The sequence below is a fragment of the Orbicella franksi genome, chromosome 6 (assembly GCF_964199315.1).
Source record: "Orbicella franksi chromosome 6, jaOrbFran1.1, whole genome shotgun sequence".
In the NCBI taxonomy this organism is placed as follows: domain Eukaryota; kingdom Metazoa; phylum Cnidaria; class Anthozoa; order Scleractinia; family Merulinidae; genus Orbicella; species Orbicella franksi.
The window spans coordinates 8,323,568-8,339,724 of record NC_138150.1 but is presented as its reverse complement, the minus strand read 5'-3'; the positions used below and the strand labels follow the sequence as shown (position 1 = coordinate 8,339,724).

Here is a 16,157-nt window from a genome sequence, read left to right as displayed (position 1 = left end):
AAGAAGACCTTAACCGGCCTGTATACAAAATGGGACTAAATCACACCTAGGAAATACAAAGTAAACCTCATCCGCACGCTCACTTTTCGTTGTTTCCGCATCTGTTCGTCACCTTCCCTGTTGCGCTCTTGTTTGAATGAACTGAGGAAGTTGTTGTTACAAAAACGGATACCCTGCTGGTATTATCAATTACAGCGTTAATGATGTTCTGAACAGGCAGCAAAACAGACCGAAGAAACCAATCACCACAGTCTCCCAAAAGGAAATAATCTTACTTCTACCTTATTTAGGGTTACAAAGCAAAATTGTTACCAAACAGCTGAGGACCTGCATTAATAAATTTTACGGCTGCATTAATCTTAGGGTTATTTTCCAAAGCGTTCATCGAATCAAGTCTTTTTTTCCCTATAAAGATAGAATCAACCGTTCCCTAATGTCAAAAGTTAAGGCTAGTTGTTGGGACTGTCAGAATTTCTACATTAGAAAAACAAAACGTACATTACATGACAGAAAAACTGAACATTTTAAAGCGATCACAAGTAGCTGTCGTGCTATCGCAGACCACGTCACTTCAACTGGTCACAACTTAAAATGGGACCACTTTAATATATTGGTGAAATGTCGGTCAGATACTCATTGCAAGATAAAGGAGACTCTACCAATTAGGGAATTGAAACCTACCCCGATAATGTTAGCAGCGCAAAGCTTTATCTTTATTAGTTTGCATCTTTTAATATGCAAATTTTTCTCAGCTTCTGTCACTGTTATTGTTAATCAGTTACTTATCTTTAGTCTAAATTTAGTTGTTACTTCTATTCCAAACGGTCACTTCTGAAGTTGTATGTCGAAACATACGAAAGGTCAGGTTAATGAATTTTGTTTTCCAAAATGCGTGTTATTGTCATGTTTGTCACCGCAGTTTGTGTGTTATTTCTTATTAAGCTACGATGGCCAAAGAAAAAGAGTATTTGCATCGCTTTGCTTGTTTTCATTTTTTGTTGTGAAACGTCGATCCAGAACAATTTTGTCCAGCGTACTATATGTGTGTCACGAGAATGGGATGCTATATAGCTACCAAACGTATTTGTTGAATCGAAATCTCGCTAAATCCGGTTTTGACGTATTTCCCGTTGTTTATGATTGATACCGGCAATTTCAAGCCGTCGGTTGTTTTTGTTTCCTTGAATAGCACTAAACAATCCCTTGCTTTCATTAATTTTTCCTTTCAGTGCGGTTCCATGATTTCCGAGAATTTTAAATGACGCAGATGAAGCGATGCAATTCGTAATTAAAGTATTAACTGACAAAGTGAACAACAAAATAACGCGCCAGTTACCGAGAACTGACCTTTGCTCGCCTTTGTGACACGTATTGGAAATACATCGTACTGCAAACATCGTACAGATTTCGTAGGACAGGAGTTTAACAAAATAAGAGTGGTTTTTTTTTATGTGCGTTCATGTGGAAAACCTAATCAGAGCCCCGGCGCGGACTGTCAGAAGAATCAAATCGGTTTCGATTCCTTGAATTAATTACGATCGAGCGTAGTTTTAGAACTTATTTCAAACTGCAGGTTTCGCTATGAATTCTGTCTCAGCAAATGTGTGGGAAAATGCTGGAAAGTAAGCTTTTTGTTCCCATGTTTATTTCCGTTTACGAAAAAAGAGAACTGAAAGAAAAACCGGAAATGCATTGACTGAATCATGTGATGGGGTCACGCTCGATCGTCACGCTTGACAAATTGCAGATGGAAGCAGAAGGGAAAAAATAGCTTTTGACTCAAGGAAAATATGATAATGGGGCTCATTGCACAACGCCCGTTTTATTCAGTTCCTTCTTGCTTTGGAACTTGGCTGCCGGGACATTTTATTTCGTCGCTGAAAACGCGGTTTGGGTTGAAGTCGTTGAATGATAGGCGATTATAACCGTCGGCACGATCTTCGTAGCAATTCAACGGAGTTTCATACCCTCTGTGGTAATCAGGACACGCTGTACTCGCCGCATTTTTGAAAGGTTAGTGTAAAGTGAACGTCAATAATTGTGTCCGTAGGCTGGGAAGTCTAGAGATTTTTCCAGCACCTTTGACACGCGAAGTATAGAAGCTCTATTAAGAAACAATATATTTAAGTTTTTAGAAGTTTGGTACGTTATAGGTTAAGTCGAGTAGGCGAATATTATTTCCGCACGCGCATCTTGTGTTTTTCAAATGCTGTTTGGTGCTTGCTCGAAGAAAATGAAAGATCGCCATGTTTAGCCTCCCGTCATTCATGTTTGGCTAGAATTCAATTTTTATATCGTCAGTAAAATCCAAAAGATTTGACTGGATCGTCGGGATGGTAAAAAACCGAACGTTGCTATCCGTGCCTTGTGTTTCTTGCCAGCCGGTAATTAAAATCCGGCTTCCGTATAAACCCGGAAGATCAGAACTCACGCAACGGGGAACGGGGTGGACGAATGAGGGGAGGGGGTATGGTGAAGAGGGTATTGTGAGCTTTTGTTTCTTCCCCCCTCCCAATGGACAACGACGACATAATATATTACCCCCGCTTTCAGTGTCACGTGCATAGGCGACATCTTTCGACCATCTCTCGACATTCCATCTTTCGACATGCTATGTAAACGGCTGAAATACCGTTTACCTGTGAAACTAGTAATTTTTCCGGTTATTAGCAGAACAAATGACAAGTATATTATAATTACTGACCTCAAATGAATGAAGAAGATTGTGGACTCCCGATTCACGGGATAATTCAAACGATTTTAGTGTAGTCGATCGGCTCTCAATAGTGACTTCCGGTAGAATTGGGCCGCTACCGCTCAGTCAATATTCGAAAGATGTTAACATTCAAAGCAGTCAATTTATCCCCCACATGATGTTTTCTTGATGTTCCTAGCCTTGGTTTGTTGTCAAATAAATCAATCTTTCATGACTAAAAGTCGAGTTCGACCGTAAAGAAGCCACTTGTGCTTACATTTTGACTTAGGCCAGGTTACATAGCATGTCGAAAGATGGCATGTCGAGAGATGCACGTTACACCGAAAGCGGGTGTAACTTAGGAGGTTAGGTAAGATGAATGGTAAAAGAAAGACATGATCTGGCCTTCTCTTTGTCACGCAATGCTAGCATTGCGTGACAGCGATTACCAACATCATCTCGATTTAGCTCTTATTAATGGAGCAGGTGGTCAAGGTCAAGGTTCTCCTTGTTCTCCTTGTTTATTGTATGGCAAACAAGAAAAAATTAATTCGTTCAATGTAACTGGTTTGTACTAGTTGACATTTTGCTTGCGAACGGCGATGAGCTGAACCTATTTCTGCCAAAATCTGCTCGTCCTCTTTACATTTCTTTTCTCATCAGGCTCTTTGGCACTTCCATTAATAATTATTGCTATAAGAAAATAGACGGTATTTTTACGTTTTAGTTTGCAAATTTTACAGCGCAAGACATTACCGGTCTAGATGCCGGTCGAGATGGGAAAATCTAGACCGCTTTCAACATAGATTTCAGCCAGTCAAATTCTTGAATTCGGTAGTTCCCAGTCCTTGTAAGATATAGCCATATAGCCATGTAATAAAAGATAAATATCTTTGGTGAAGAACAGTGTGAATACATTTAACTCATTAGAAAGTAGCTGATAAGTAAACTTGATTTTGTTTTCTCTTAGTATTGTTCACCAGCTGACCGTGTATCAAACCTCAATAATTAGTGTCAGGTAACAATGCCTTTTCCTTGCAGCAATTTGTATTTTTGGCATGAATTACCTGCATTTTAATGCATACATTAATAACAATTGTTGACTTCATTTCAGAGTTTGCTAGACTGACCACTAACGCACTTGATGGTTCATGAGATTATGGCCTACTTATCTTGGGTGGAACGTTGCATATCTGAGACTCTCTTATTATTTCTCCTCACTGGTCCATTTATCCTTCCCTCTGTTACATGTCAGATATGCCATAATGTGCTTCAGCAGAGTAAGTTCTTTTAGTGATTTTTTTCTTAATTGTTAGCACGTCCAAATGTTTTTCCTTCAAATTCCAAATGATATAGTGGTACTTATAGTAATACGACTACAGTGGTCAATTTAATTAAGAAATTACACTTGTAGTTTTTACACGTGCAGTTTAAGCACGTGTTAAGCACGGCTTTAAATACAAGGATTCAACAAAAGTATTTTCTACACTAAAATTTACACGTGTACCGCGAGTCAGGATACTAGTGTAAATAACAGTTATAGCCTTACAATTGTAAAATCCCGCTTGAATGCACGTGTATTTTTACAAATGCAAATTTTAATATCTCTTCTGCCATTTCAAAATCTGCCGGCCTCATTTAAAATTCCAATTCAATGATGAAGGCGTCCTCGGGGAGACGAAACTTCCCTTGAAATTCCCTTGGATTGTTGATGTCAAAAAGCCGTCTTTCCTCAAAATTCTCAGGTTGGCGGATAGGATGGCGGCTCCAATATATTTTTCAGAAGTCGTGTGACTTCTTAATCATTTACTCAAACATTTTGCATGCAATTATTTGTCACACTTTTTTTGTGAACTGCTGGAGAAACTCATTCTTATTGCTGTTGTTCAGACAAATAAACATTCCTTTGAAAAGGCCCAAAATAAGTGCCCTGGTAGCTTTATTCCAAATGTGAAATATGCACACGTATTTCACATTCAATAGTCCCATAAATAAAGGACTTTTGTTCATCCGAGCTTGACTCAAGCAGTTAGTTATTTTGATTTACGTTTTCCTTTCTGTGAAGCTGACCCCCGAGTTAGAATTGTATCAAGCCCGTCATCCAACACATTGCCTTTTGGTGCGCCGCTCAATCTCACTTGCATTGCATCTCAAAATGATGAGCTGGCAGATAAATTTGTACATTTGTCAAGGCCAGTCTATATTCAATGGTTTGGCCCACAAGGATCACTGAACGGATGCAAACGTGAAGCAGGATCACCACCAGATGCAGCTATGAGCTGCCTTTTAATGGTTCGTGCCCTGACTTTAAGACAGTTTGGAAACTACACTTGCCAAGCAGACAGTAACTATCGCTGCAGCATCAAAAGAATTGAAATTTATCCTCCTGGTAAGAGAAGAAATAATGTTTAACTAAATATACTATTTTGTGGCACGCTCATTAAACTCATTTAAACTTCAGCTACCTTTAATCCAGGGCCAGATCCAGCGCCTCCCTCCCTACTGTGGTTCCAGCTCTACCATCTCTAATAGTTAGTGCTGGCATGGAGGGACCTGGGCCTTCACCAAAATAATCATTTTCTATTAACAGCTCCTTCGGATGCGCTTACCTATTCTGTACATTTGTATATTTGTTATAACTATTGCTTTCTGGCTAAACTGTCCACGACACTCTATCTTCTCTTATTTTTATTCGATCGCCATTAAACGTCACCTCCCTTCCTCCCCCCCCCCCCCCCCACCCCCGTCCTTCGCGCTAACGCTCGCTTCGCTCGCTTTTTCCATAGCGTGCATTAAAAAAAAAAAAAAAAAAAAAAAAAATAGAGAGAGAGAGACTGTGAACAGTCTAGTTTGTGGCAAGCCGCCTTTTTATATGCGGATCTTCTTTGGAGTCGTCATGGCAAGCAAGGAATGATTGCATACCATATGAACCCATAGAGCATCTGCTTAGGGGGTTAGTTTGTGCCAAATGAGTGTATTTGGCTTATTGCCGATAAAGAACTACAAAATTGTTCATTAATGTTTTTTGTTTTTGTTTTTTTTGGTTTTGTTTTGTTTTGTTTTGTTTTGTTTTTGTTTTTTGTTTTTATTACTCCTAAGACCGTCGAAGTCCAGATATTGTCCAGCAACCAGTGAACCAAACTGCTGTTCTAGGCTCCAATGTAACCTTCAGCTGTGCTGCCACTGGTAAACCCAAGCCATTAATCACATGGGCGAAGGACAATGATCTATACTCTTTAGAATTCAATCCAAGGGCAAAGGTGACGACAGATGGTGAAAAGAGTCTCAGCAAGCTGGTAATGACAGGAATCAAGAGTGAAGATTATGGAAGGTATCACTGTGTTGCAAACAACAGTGCTGGAGTAATGGCATCAAGAAGGGCTTTCCTATTTCCAGGACCAGTTGGTAAGGGGGTTGTTCCATAAAATATCCTTCTTATCAGTCATGATAAATTATTCCCCAACCTATTAAAAATTCCCGTTTAGCCACACGATTTCATTCTAAATTAAGGCTTTGTATTTCACATTCGGTAAAATCCAGCCCAAGAGCAAATATCATAACAGATGATGACAAAGGCCTCAGTCAGCTGGTAATAACAGGAGTGACCAGTGAAGATTACGGAAAATGCCAGTGTGTTGCAAACAACAGCGCTGGAGTGAAGGAATCGCAAGTGGCATTCTTATATCCAGGGGTTGTAGGTAAACACCTCCTAACGAATACAGTGAAACCTGAATTAAGCGGGCCCCATATTAAGGGGACCACCTCTATTGGACACCAGCTTGAGTCTCTAAGTTTTCCTCCCATATTTTCCCTCTGAAAAAAAACCTGCATTCAGCGGACACCCCTACTAAGCGGACGCGGACACCAACATTACGCCATTTTGTTGCACAAAACCTGCAATAAGCGGACACTTCAAGGGCGTTTTAGGTTTAAAAGCTCAGCTCAGACTCCTTTAACATTGCTCATGTCGCGTTAAAGCTAAGTATAGATTATTCCAGATTGATGCATTGGCTGAATGGACATTGAGAATTCCACGGTACGGGCTGTAAAATTAAATGTTATTAAAATTTGCACTCATATAAGACGTATAACAATTAATTAAGACTTACAGCCTGAGACGTTTCAAGAAGAAAATAGTATTTAAAAAAGTGAAACAGCTCTACTTGCTACGTCTAATTTTATGGTCAGAAACAACTCAATTTCCGTAACACTTTTTCCCCCATTATGCATGAAATCGAATCTTTGGCAACCTACAATTATCAAAATTTTCCGCGGCAGCATGCCCCCGCACACCCCTAGGTTGGCGTGCCCCTTCAGACCTCGGTGTAGTTTAGACCGCTTGTTATGCTTTATTGGACGCCTGTGAAAACTTCTGCCAAGAACCCTGATCAGATATCGAGATCCAGACTAGCAAAAAACATGGATCAAGAGACTGCACCATGGCGGCTTCATTACACTGTGAGAACATCATTGTTAGAAATAGTGCTTTCATTTGACCGTTAAAAGCACTAAATATACACGTCGAAAGGTGAATATGGGTGCAAAGAATGGGGGGGGGGGGGGTTCAAGAAATTTATCAAGAGTTAAGAGGAGGATCCCTTCAATAAGATAACATTTAAAGGGGGATCAGCTAAATGTTACTGTCTTAAGCCGAAAATCCTTTGATTCCTCTCCCACCCCCGCGATAAATAATGACTGGTCCCTTACTTACTTATTATCCGCTTATAATTCTGTTCATTTCATGTGTAATATGTATTGTTTTCTGGCTGGACTGTTCAGAGCCTGCTATCTTCTCGTATTTTTATTCGGTCGTCATTAAACGCGCCATTAAAATTGCGAGAGAACTGGACGCCAGCGCAAAACGGGAGATTTGACGGGGTGGCGAGTGGGGAACGTTTTGCTCGCTTCGCTCGCTTCCCAGCCCCTCCGCCCCCTCCCTCCCCAACATCTGCTTAGGGAGCTAGTTTGTGGCAAATGAGTCTATTTGGCTTATTGCCGGTAAAGAACTACAAAAATGTTTAAAAATGTTTTTTTTTTTTTTTTTTCACTCCTAAGAACGTCGAAGTCCAGATATTGTCCAGCAACCAGTGAACCAAACTGCTGTTCTAGGCTCCAATGTAACCTTCAGCTGTGCTGCCACTGGTAAACCCAAGCCATTAATCACATGGGCGAAGGACAATGATCTATACTCTTTAGAATTCAATCCAAGGGCAAAGGTGACGACAGATGGTGAAAAGAGTCTCAGCAAGCTGGTAATGACAGGAATCAAGAGTGAAGATTATGGAAGGTATCACTGTGTTGCAAACAACAGTGCTGGAGTAATGGCATCAAGAAGGGCTTTCCTATTTCCAGGACCAGTTGGTAAGGGGGTTGTTCCATAAAATATCCTTCTTATCAGTCATGATAAATTATTCCCCAACCTATTAAAAATTCCCGTTTAGCCACACGATTTCATTCTAAATTAAGGCTTTGTATTTCACATTCGGTAAAATCCAGCCCAAGAGCAAAGATCATAACAGATGATGACAAAGGCCTCAGTCAGCTGGTAATAACAGGAGTGACCATTGAAGATTACGGAAAATGCCAGTGTTGCAAACAACAGCGCTGGAGTGAAGGAATCGCAAGTGGCATTCTTATATCCAGGGGTTGTAGGTAAAAACCTCCTAACGAATACAGTGAAACCTGTTTTAAGCGGCCGCATATTAAGCGGACCACCTCTATTGGACATTTGCCCTAAAATAAACCTGCATTCAGCGGACACCCCTGCTAAGCGGACGCGGACACCAATATTAAGCCTTGTTGTTGCACAAAGCCTACAATAAGCGAACCACGGCTTTTTACATTTAAAAGCTCAGCTCAGATTCCTTTAACATTGTTCAGCGATGTCGTGTTAAATCTAAGTATAGATTATTCCAGATTGATGCATTGAATGTCGGACATTGTACTATGCAAGAAAAGTCTTTCACCTTACACTGTGTTGCAAAAAGGTCAATAATTAACTTTTATTGCACAATATATAATAACCTGCCTGGATCGGACACCCTGTATGCGGCACTAGTGAGCGTTTCAACGGTATCCGGTTAATACAGATTTTACGGTTGCACTATTCGTGGTGGTGAATAGTTCGAGCGTAGGGAGCGTTGTTAACATCTCAGAGAGAGCTTTGGCACTTCTAGCTCTCTTTTTGGTTCGCCATTCGCAGATGTTTGAATTTGTAATGGTGAGTATTAAAAAACAAACAAAAAAAAGAACTGTTGCCACTTGCGGTGCAATTTTGTTTGCGGTTCAAAATGGACGCGATTTCTGCCGAAATGAGAAGTGGTTCCGCTGTAAATTTAGCCAAGCATTTAGCCTATTTAGAATATCTTATAACTTTGTTATCACCTAAAATATTGCATGGTTAATAGAGATGAAAACCATGGTCTTTTCGTCCTTTCTTTTATTCTTTTCTAGCACCCAGTCCATCAGTCCTAAAACGGGCGAGCAGTTCAAAAGCGAAGATCTTTGCTATTGTTATACCCAGCATCATCTTAGCCATGATGATTTGTGGACTTAGTGTTTTCCTGTGGTATCATCGATCAAGACGTGTAAGTGAGACCACGGTGCAGCACCATGTATCGGGCTGCCCATATATAGCTTATTTTTAAGAAAAATGAGCTGTGTATTTCAAAGACGTTAATGTAAAATAGTCTCCCCTTGGGGCAATGAGGATTTTGTTTCGGTTTCGTTGTATACGACTTCTCAGAAACTGAAAGTTTGATTTGGCACATCCGGTGTGAAGAAAATTTCGTTTTCAGAAATTCCTGGTTCCGGTTACGCATTGCGAAGTTTTAACATCCTATCACCCAGTATGAGGGGGACATGGGAGGTTCTAAACACCGCAACACCGCAAAAAAAATAACGAACACCGCATCACCGCAAGAAAAGTCGACGAAACACCGTCACCACAACATGTATTTTTAGCGCCACGATTCGTTCATCTACACTTAAAATAACACTTTTACACCTCAACAATTTTCCACAAAGTAAACACATCACAACTCTTTCTATTGCGCATATGTCGATACTGCTGATGCCTGTAAATCAGTTTTCTTGCTCTTGTGAAGAAAGCTTGCACGAAACTAGAAAGCGGACGAAGAAAAAAGAGCCGGGAGCCGCGAGCGATGGCGTTTACCCCAGATCCCTCTCTTCTTTTACTTCACTCTATTTTCTTGGTGTATAAACCCACTGACTGAAGCCCTATCTTGACTGAAAGTATTGCTTTCCGGAGCTAGCTGCATTTGCGTTCGATATCGATAATCGCTTGAAAAAAATAGAAGGTCAAGAAAGTCGCAGGACCTTGGAGCGGGTATAGACCGGTATCAGAATCCTATAGACGAAGCCGTATAGCCACAGGAAAAAAATAGTAAACGTGTGTATTTTACAAAGTTTCCTTAGCTTAATTAGAAAGCCTTCTTTCTTCCCTGCCGACGCGACATCTGAATATATTTTGTGGCCGGTAGTTTTCGCCACCTTTTCCTTTTTTCGTAGAAAAAAGCTGCGCAGTCAATAATACATTATATTCGGCCTTCGCGTTTCCAGAATTTCCAGGATTGTACCGAACACTGATCTCCGGGTGGCAGAGGTCGAGTTATTTGTCAAGTTACGTATAAATGAAAACAGCTTCGGATTGGCAGCCGAAGCATATTGAAGATTGACTAGAAAGTGATGGTCTGTATTTTATTACAAATTATTAACCTCAGTGGTGCGTGTTTGTCATAAATTAGCATCGATTAACGAAGTTTACATGCTAAATTTAGGTTTGAGAAAGTGAAATCAAAAACACCCAGCACCGCAAACAATTTCATTTCACCGAACACCGCAGCGTGAAAAACACAACATCGCACACCGTAGGGTTTGAGATCACCGCAACACTGCAAGTTGAGATTTTATTCACCGCATCACCGCATTAAAAAATCATCAACACCCCAACACCGTAAATCCCCATGTCCCCCTCCAGTATTAAAGTTTACATATGAGACCACGACTAATTATGAGATCAGTCCAGTATGAAAGAAACTATGGTGATCTGCTATTTAGTAAGCTTGATGAGAAGTACCGAGAAAGAGTTTAATATACACGGGTAACGTACTATTGTTGACGAGATTTGGTGTGTTCAAAAATTTGATAAAACATTATCTGAAGCGTTTGATGTGCACTGTATGAACCTTCTCCATGGAATTTACAAATGAACGAGAAGACGAAAAAATTAAATCCGAAAAAAATATCTACTAATTAAGTCGGTTAAGATCGGGTAATATATTTCATCGTAGGATCTGTTCACACTGTCTCGGGACACTACCACTAACTGTATACAGCCAGGACATGAAATAAAAAGGATAATGTTACAGTGAGCATCGGATCTCATTTCTTTGCGTTTCTGACCTATAGTGCGAATTTAAAATCCGCAATGGTTTTGTTCGCCTCTTTTAGGCACGTGATGTAGAGATTCCTTTAACTCTCAATACGTGCGCCGAGTCTGTGGAACGGATATCATTGCCGTGCGAACTTACGTCATCTCAGGCAAACAACACACCGTTACGGGGGGACATCAGGAACATGTTCGATACCACTGAGGGTCCTGCAGAGTCACCAATACCATTTCAAGAGTCTGAAAAGATACAGCTGCCAGATGTCGAAATTCACTCTGAAGGCCATCCGTTGTTAGGGGAATTAACAGTTGAGATTCCAGCTAGAAAGTCTCCAAAAACAAGGCAGTTCTGTCCAATAGCAGGCCTTGGAGACACACCTCCTAAAAGACCTCCAAAGCTCAGAAGAAAAGAGAGTACAGAGCACAAAGTGCGATGTTGGTATGCGATGGAGTCACGGAGCAGAGATCCCAAGCTAAAGAAGTCAGACACCCTAAACAGTAAGGACAGTGGTTATGACAGTACAGAGAGTAGAGAGAACATTTACCTTGACCAAGAGATTGCCCTGGAGAACAACGGAGGCTGGGAAATCGACTTGAACAGGCTTGAAGTCAAAACTGAAGTTCTCGGAGAAGGGCAGTTTGGAATTGTTTACAAAGGCCGGTATTGTCGAGACGATGGAAATGTCATCGATGTGGCGGTGAAGCAGTTAAAAGGTGCAATATATATTCTTCATTTACACTTAACTGACTAAAAGGCCCTTTCTTTCTTTCCTTTGTTTGTGTCTTCGAAATCAAGTTGTATTTTTTTTTATTGATAAATCAAAAGTATCCAAACCGTGACATCATCTATCCTCTGATAATGACTTGTTAAATTTCCTTTACGTTTCTCCTTTTTAGCCTCTTTCTGAAGTACATCATAATATGATTCTTACTTGTAGTTTATGTTTTTTACTGTTTGAATTCTTGGTGTAGATAGCACGTGTGAGACCAACAAAGTTGACCTACTTGGCGAAATGCAGATCCTGAAAGAAACTGGTCGACATCCTAACATCGTCAGCTTAGTTGGTGCGTGCACTCAGGAGGGTAAGTCAAACTGTCAGTCATCCCTCCAAATCAGTCGATATGTTGTGAGTCTGCCCACCCGTCTGTCCGTCCGTCTGTCCGTCTGTTCGTCTGTATGTCTGTCTGTCTGTCTGTTCGTCCGTCCGTCTGTCTGTCCGTCTGTCTGTCAGACAGTCAGTCAGTCAGTCTGTCCATCTCCGCTCGTCTGTCCGTCTGTGCGTCTGTCCGTTTGTCAGCCACTTAGCCTTTTCGTCGGCCATTCTGTTTTTTCTCTCTGTCGATCCGTCCTTCCAATGTAAAATTAATCAGATGCATATTTTCAATGCTTTTAGAAAACATCCTTGTGGTCACAGAATTAATTCCTCGGGGTAGCCTTGAAAGTTTGTTGAGGTCCAGACATGGTCGTGGCGAGGAGAATAAGTATGCGAATCTCAATTGTGAGTTCAATGACCGAGAACTGTTAAAAATCGCACTGCAAATAGCTTCAGGAATGCAGCACTTAGAGGAAAGGAAGGTAGGAGCAGAATACAGTGTGTGCATTGTGGTTCGTTTTTGTGACCTTAGCTGACACTTAAATGAAGTAAAGTAATTTTATACCAAAATTACATTTTGTTTTTGTTTTTGTTGTTTTTGTTTTTGCGAGTCATGCGAATTTCTTGAAGCATTGAACATATTTTTTTCATCAGTGCATTCATCGGGACCTAGCAGCGAGAAATGTTTTTATTGACGATAACAAGGTTGCAAAGATTGGAGACTTTGGACTGGCAAGAGACATCTCTGATGAAGGCATATACACCAAGACCTCCAATGTAAGCATGTGGTGATCTAGGCCTGAGTAATGAGACTAACTCCATCGTAATACACATTCCTACCTTGTTCTTAACGTACTTAAAACATTTCACATTGAAACATCTCAATGGGGCGCGTTGCTTAAACAAGTATTCTTTATCTTTACATGGTGATTCACCAGTGTAATGAAGGATTCGTCATAGAGTAAGCGTCAGATCTGATTACATAAAGGCTTTAGCATAACGTTAGCGATTCGTATTGGCTGATGCATCGTCATTAATATTTCCTCTTAGTATAACAAAAGGCTGCAACATTACACAAACATTAGGGGTCACTAAACTCATTAGTTCTAAGGCCAAAATTTCTACTCCACAGGGTAAAGTTCCGTGGAGATGGTCCTCTTTAGAATCTTTACGAGATGGGATTTATACATCGCAGAGTGACGTGTAAGTTGCATTGCATGTGTTGCTATCTTAGTTTAGGACCCTTTTTTCGGGTGCAATAATTGTGTACGTGTGTTGCTTGGGTTGATGCAACAGTTGCAGAGAGTAGATGCAATGTCTACCCTTGTCACTGCAACTTTTCTGAAAAAAAATAAATTCTCGTATTTGTCAAGAAAGCAACAAGGCAGTTGCATGTAAACAAGGTCAACGCTAAATCAAATTTTTCTATGGCGGCGGTTGGACCGACTGTAGATCTACTGTGCTTTGTTGGTTGATTGTCATAGGAGAGTAAAGGAACTTCTTATTTTAAAGGCTTTGGTATGCCATGTACTCCTATTTGCGTTGCTGCAATGTTGTTTGTTTTCGTTTTACAAACCCGGCTCCACATTTCAAATCGCCTTGTGTAAAAAAAAAAAAGAAACTTAAAACTTATGGAAATGATTCATTCATGTTCCAGTTTGGTTCTTCATGACTTGTGTATTTCCTCAGTAGGAAGATCATGTCTTCCGACTGAAAAAAATTCCTCCTAGGTGACTTGTCCTACTTCTTGTGGTTATTTTAATATCTATGTGCTATTTAATTTGTAGGTGGTCATTTGGCATTGTTTTGTGGGAAATAACTACCTATGGTAAGTCTGTAAACATGATCATTTCAAAATGATGCATGAAAGTAATTGCAAGAGGCGTCTGGACTTATTAGATGTCCTCAATAATACATGTCAACATTATCTGAAGCCTACCAATACGAGATCGTGCAGCTAGTTAGGAAGAGAAAAGAAACCTCGAAAACCATAGATTTTGATGTGTGATCGTGCAATGACCCTATAGGGTCATTTTGGAACAATCGTGCATCATTCAAAGCGATGACTTCAAACCTCAAACAACTCGGCAAAGTCAGAATTCCGATTACCAAATGAGAGGTGAGTTTTGGACGATTACCGAGTTCACAGAGAAGACAAATTTATCCTGGAGGGACAGGCACGTACAACTCTTACTGTGCAAATAGCACGCTGGCGTGGTGATGGTAGTTGTGAGGTTTTTAATCAAACGTATCTTTTATTTTCCTGGTCAGGCGAGTTGCCATACCCTGACATAACCACACCATCCGCCCTTATAAGTTTCCTCTCTTCGGGGAAACGGATGCCTCGTCCCGACCATTGCTGCGAGGAAATGTAAGTTCGTCATTCATCCTTTTATGACATTTCTTTCAACACTGCTCACACATTAAATTATTGAAGATACTATTATCTTCTGCGGAAAGACGGGAGGGAGTTATGGCATGGATATAAATCGAGAAATAAAAAACATTCTTGGTCTCATAGAATTGTATAAATGATGATACCAGATTTACGAAATAAAACCCCGAACAACAGAAGTCATCCCGACTTCAACGACCTCGTTTAGGCAAATTTTATAGGTGTTCCTGATGAAAACGATTCGTTGGTGCTAAGTTGTCCTTAAAATGTTCTGAAGTCTGTCTGAAGCACGTATTGAAGACCTCTCTTTAAGTTCCACAAGTAAAAACCTCCCAAAAGAAGCGGCCTCCGAAAATAACGATAAAGAAAGATAAGTAAATCCAGACGATACGAGGGTCATTACATTTGGGACTTAAAAAGTATGACCTCCCTTGTTGTTCATAGCAAATGCTGGATCTTTTCACTTTTGGAAAGAAGGACATATTTATCTGCTAAAAACATGCCTTGGATTGAAACCAGTATTTATATCAAAGAAAAAAAAATTATAACGCAGAGATTGTGAAATATTATTTAGAGAAGGAAAACATAAGGATTATAACGATGCGCCTGCTAACCTTAGGTATATGTTGATGAGTTCCTGCTGGAGGGAGAACCCTTTGATGAGGCCAACGTTTGCTGGTATCACAAAACAGCTGCAAAAATACCTTACAAAAGAATATAAGGTGTGCATATGAAATAATTTAATCATTTACTATTTGATATTGTTCACTGTCTCGTCTTTTTGGCCCGAGATGTTTAAGCGGCTATTTGCAGCACTGTTGCCTTTCAAACTTTGACCTTTTAAAAAGTGAATATCTCGTTTAATTTTCAAAGTATTCCGTTAGGTGATTTCTTCTGTTAAAAACAAATGCGCGACCATGAATCCATCGTGTCTAAAAGTTTGGTCGACGAAATAACATTTTATTTGATTTTACTTATTCTAATAAGAAGGTCAAAGAATGATGACGTAATTAAAAACACCCTAGTAACTACCTATACAGGCTACAGACATGTTCATGGCTGATCAATTTACCGGCTAACCAGCTGACTGACTGACCGACTGACCGACTTGCCGACTGACCTACCGATCGATTGACCCGGCTGAACAACCGACCGATGCATGTATGAGGGACAGACCAACCGATTGACCAACGGTCCGACGAAGCAACCGACGGACTGACCAAAGCACTATCCGACAGACCGACAGACAGACAGACCAATCGATGGTCCTCTCATCGATCTTTATCGTTGTTTTACTTATATCATCCTCGTACACATATTCATTTCAGAGACCATATGTTAATACAAAAAATGAAGACATTAGTAGTGACGCGGAATCCTGGTTATAAAGACGATTGTGAATTGTATCGCGTACTTGGGACGGCGTCTGAAGACGCTTTTGGAGACTGACGCAGAAGTATATTGTGTGTGTGTCTGTCACAGCATAATATGGGATGAGGAACAGGACAATAACGTGGGAGTCGGCTGTACAATTTCAAAACGCAGGAAAGCAAGAGAAATGCT

The 16,157-nt window shown here is 40.4% G+C and overlaps 1 protein-coding gene across 3 annotated transcripts; it reads left to right on the top strand.

Annotated features, from left to right (window-relative positions):
- The first annotated feature begins 1,533 nt into the window (after positions 1-1,533).
- On the top strand, positions 1,534-15,984 carry LOC145491117 (fibroblast growth factor receptor 1-A-like). Of its 3 annotated transcripts, XM_081470262.1 has the most exons (15): positions 1,534-2,013; positions 3,666-3,713; positions 3,810-3,975; positions 4,761-5,084; positions 7,751-8,056; positions 9,149-9,282; positions 11,168-11,819; positions 12,078-12,188; positions 12,500-12,681; positions 12,854-12,976; positions 13,332-13,402; positions 13,987-14,027; positions 14,471-14,570; positions 15,214-15,316; positions 15,923-15,984. In XM_081470262.1, the coding sequence occupies exons 3-15, from the start codon at positions 3,840-3,842 to the stop codon at positions 15,980-15,982; spliced, it is 2,343 nt and encodes a 780-aa protein (XP_081326388.1). In that variant the 5' UTR covers positions 1,534-2,013; positions 3,666-3,713; positions 3,810-3,839; the 3' UTR covers positions 15,983-15,984. The 3 variants fall into 3 exon arrangements, with proteins under 3 accessions (XP_081326388.1, XP_081326387.1, XP_081326389.1); XM_081470261.1 differs by lacking the exon at positions 3,666-3,713; XM_081470263.1 differs by lacking the exons at positions 1,534-2,013; positions 3,666-3,713; positions 3,810-3,975; positions 4,761-5,084 and adding an exon at positions 5,913-6,100.
- Positions 15,985-16,157: the final 173 nt, after the last annotated feature.

Bases quoted from the DNA above. Each gene is read 5' to 3' on its own strand.
- LOC145491117 (XM_081470261.1), top strand. From the start codon at position 3,840: ATGGTTCATGAGATTATGGCCTACTTATCTTGGGTGGAACGTTGCATA. The intron at 8,057-9,148 runs GTAAGGGGGTTG...ATTCTTTTCTAG, and splicing joins CCTATTTCCAGGACCAGTTG to CACCCAGTCCATCAGTCCTA. The intron at 15,317-15,922 runs GTGTGCATATGA...TATTCATTTCAG, and splicing joins ACCTTACAAAAGAATATAAG to AGACCATATGTTAATACAAA.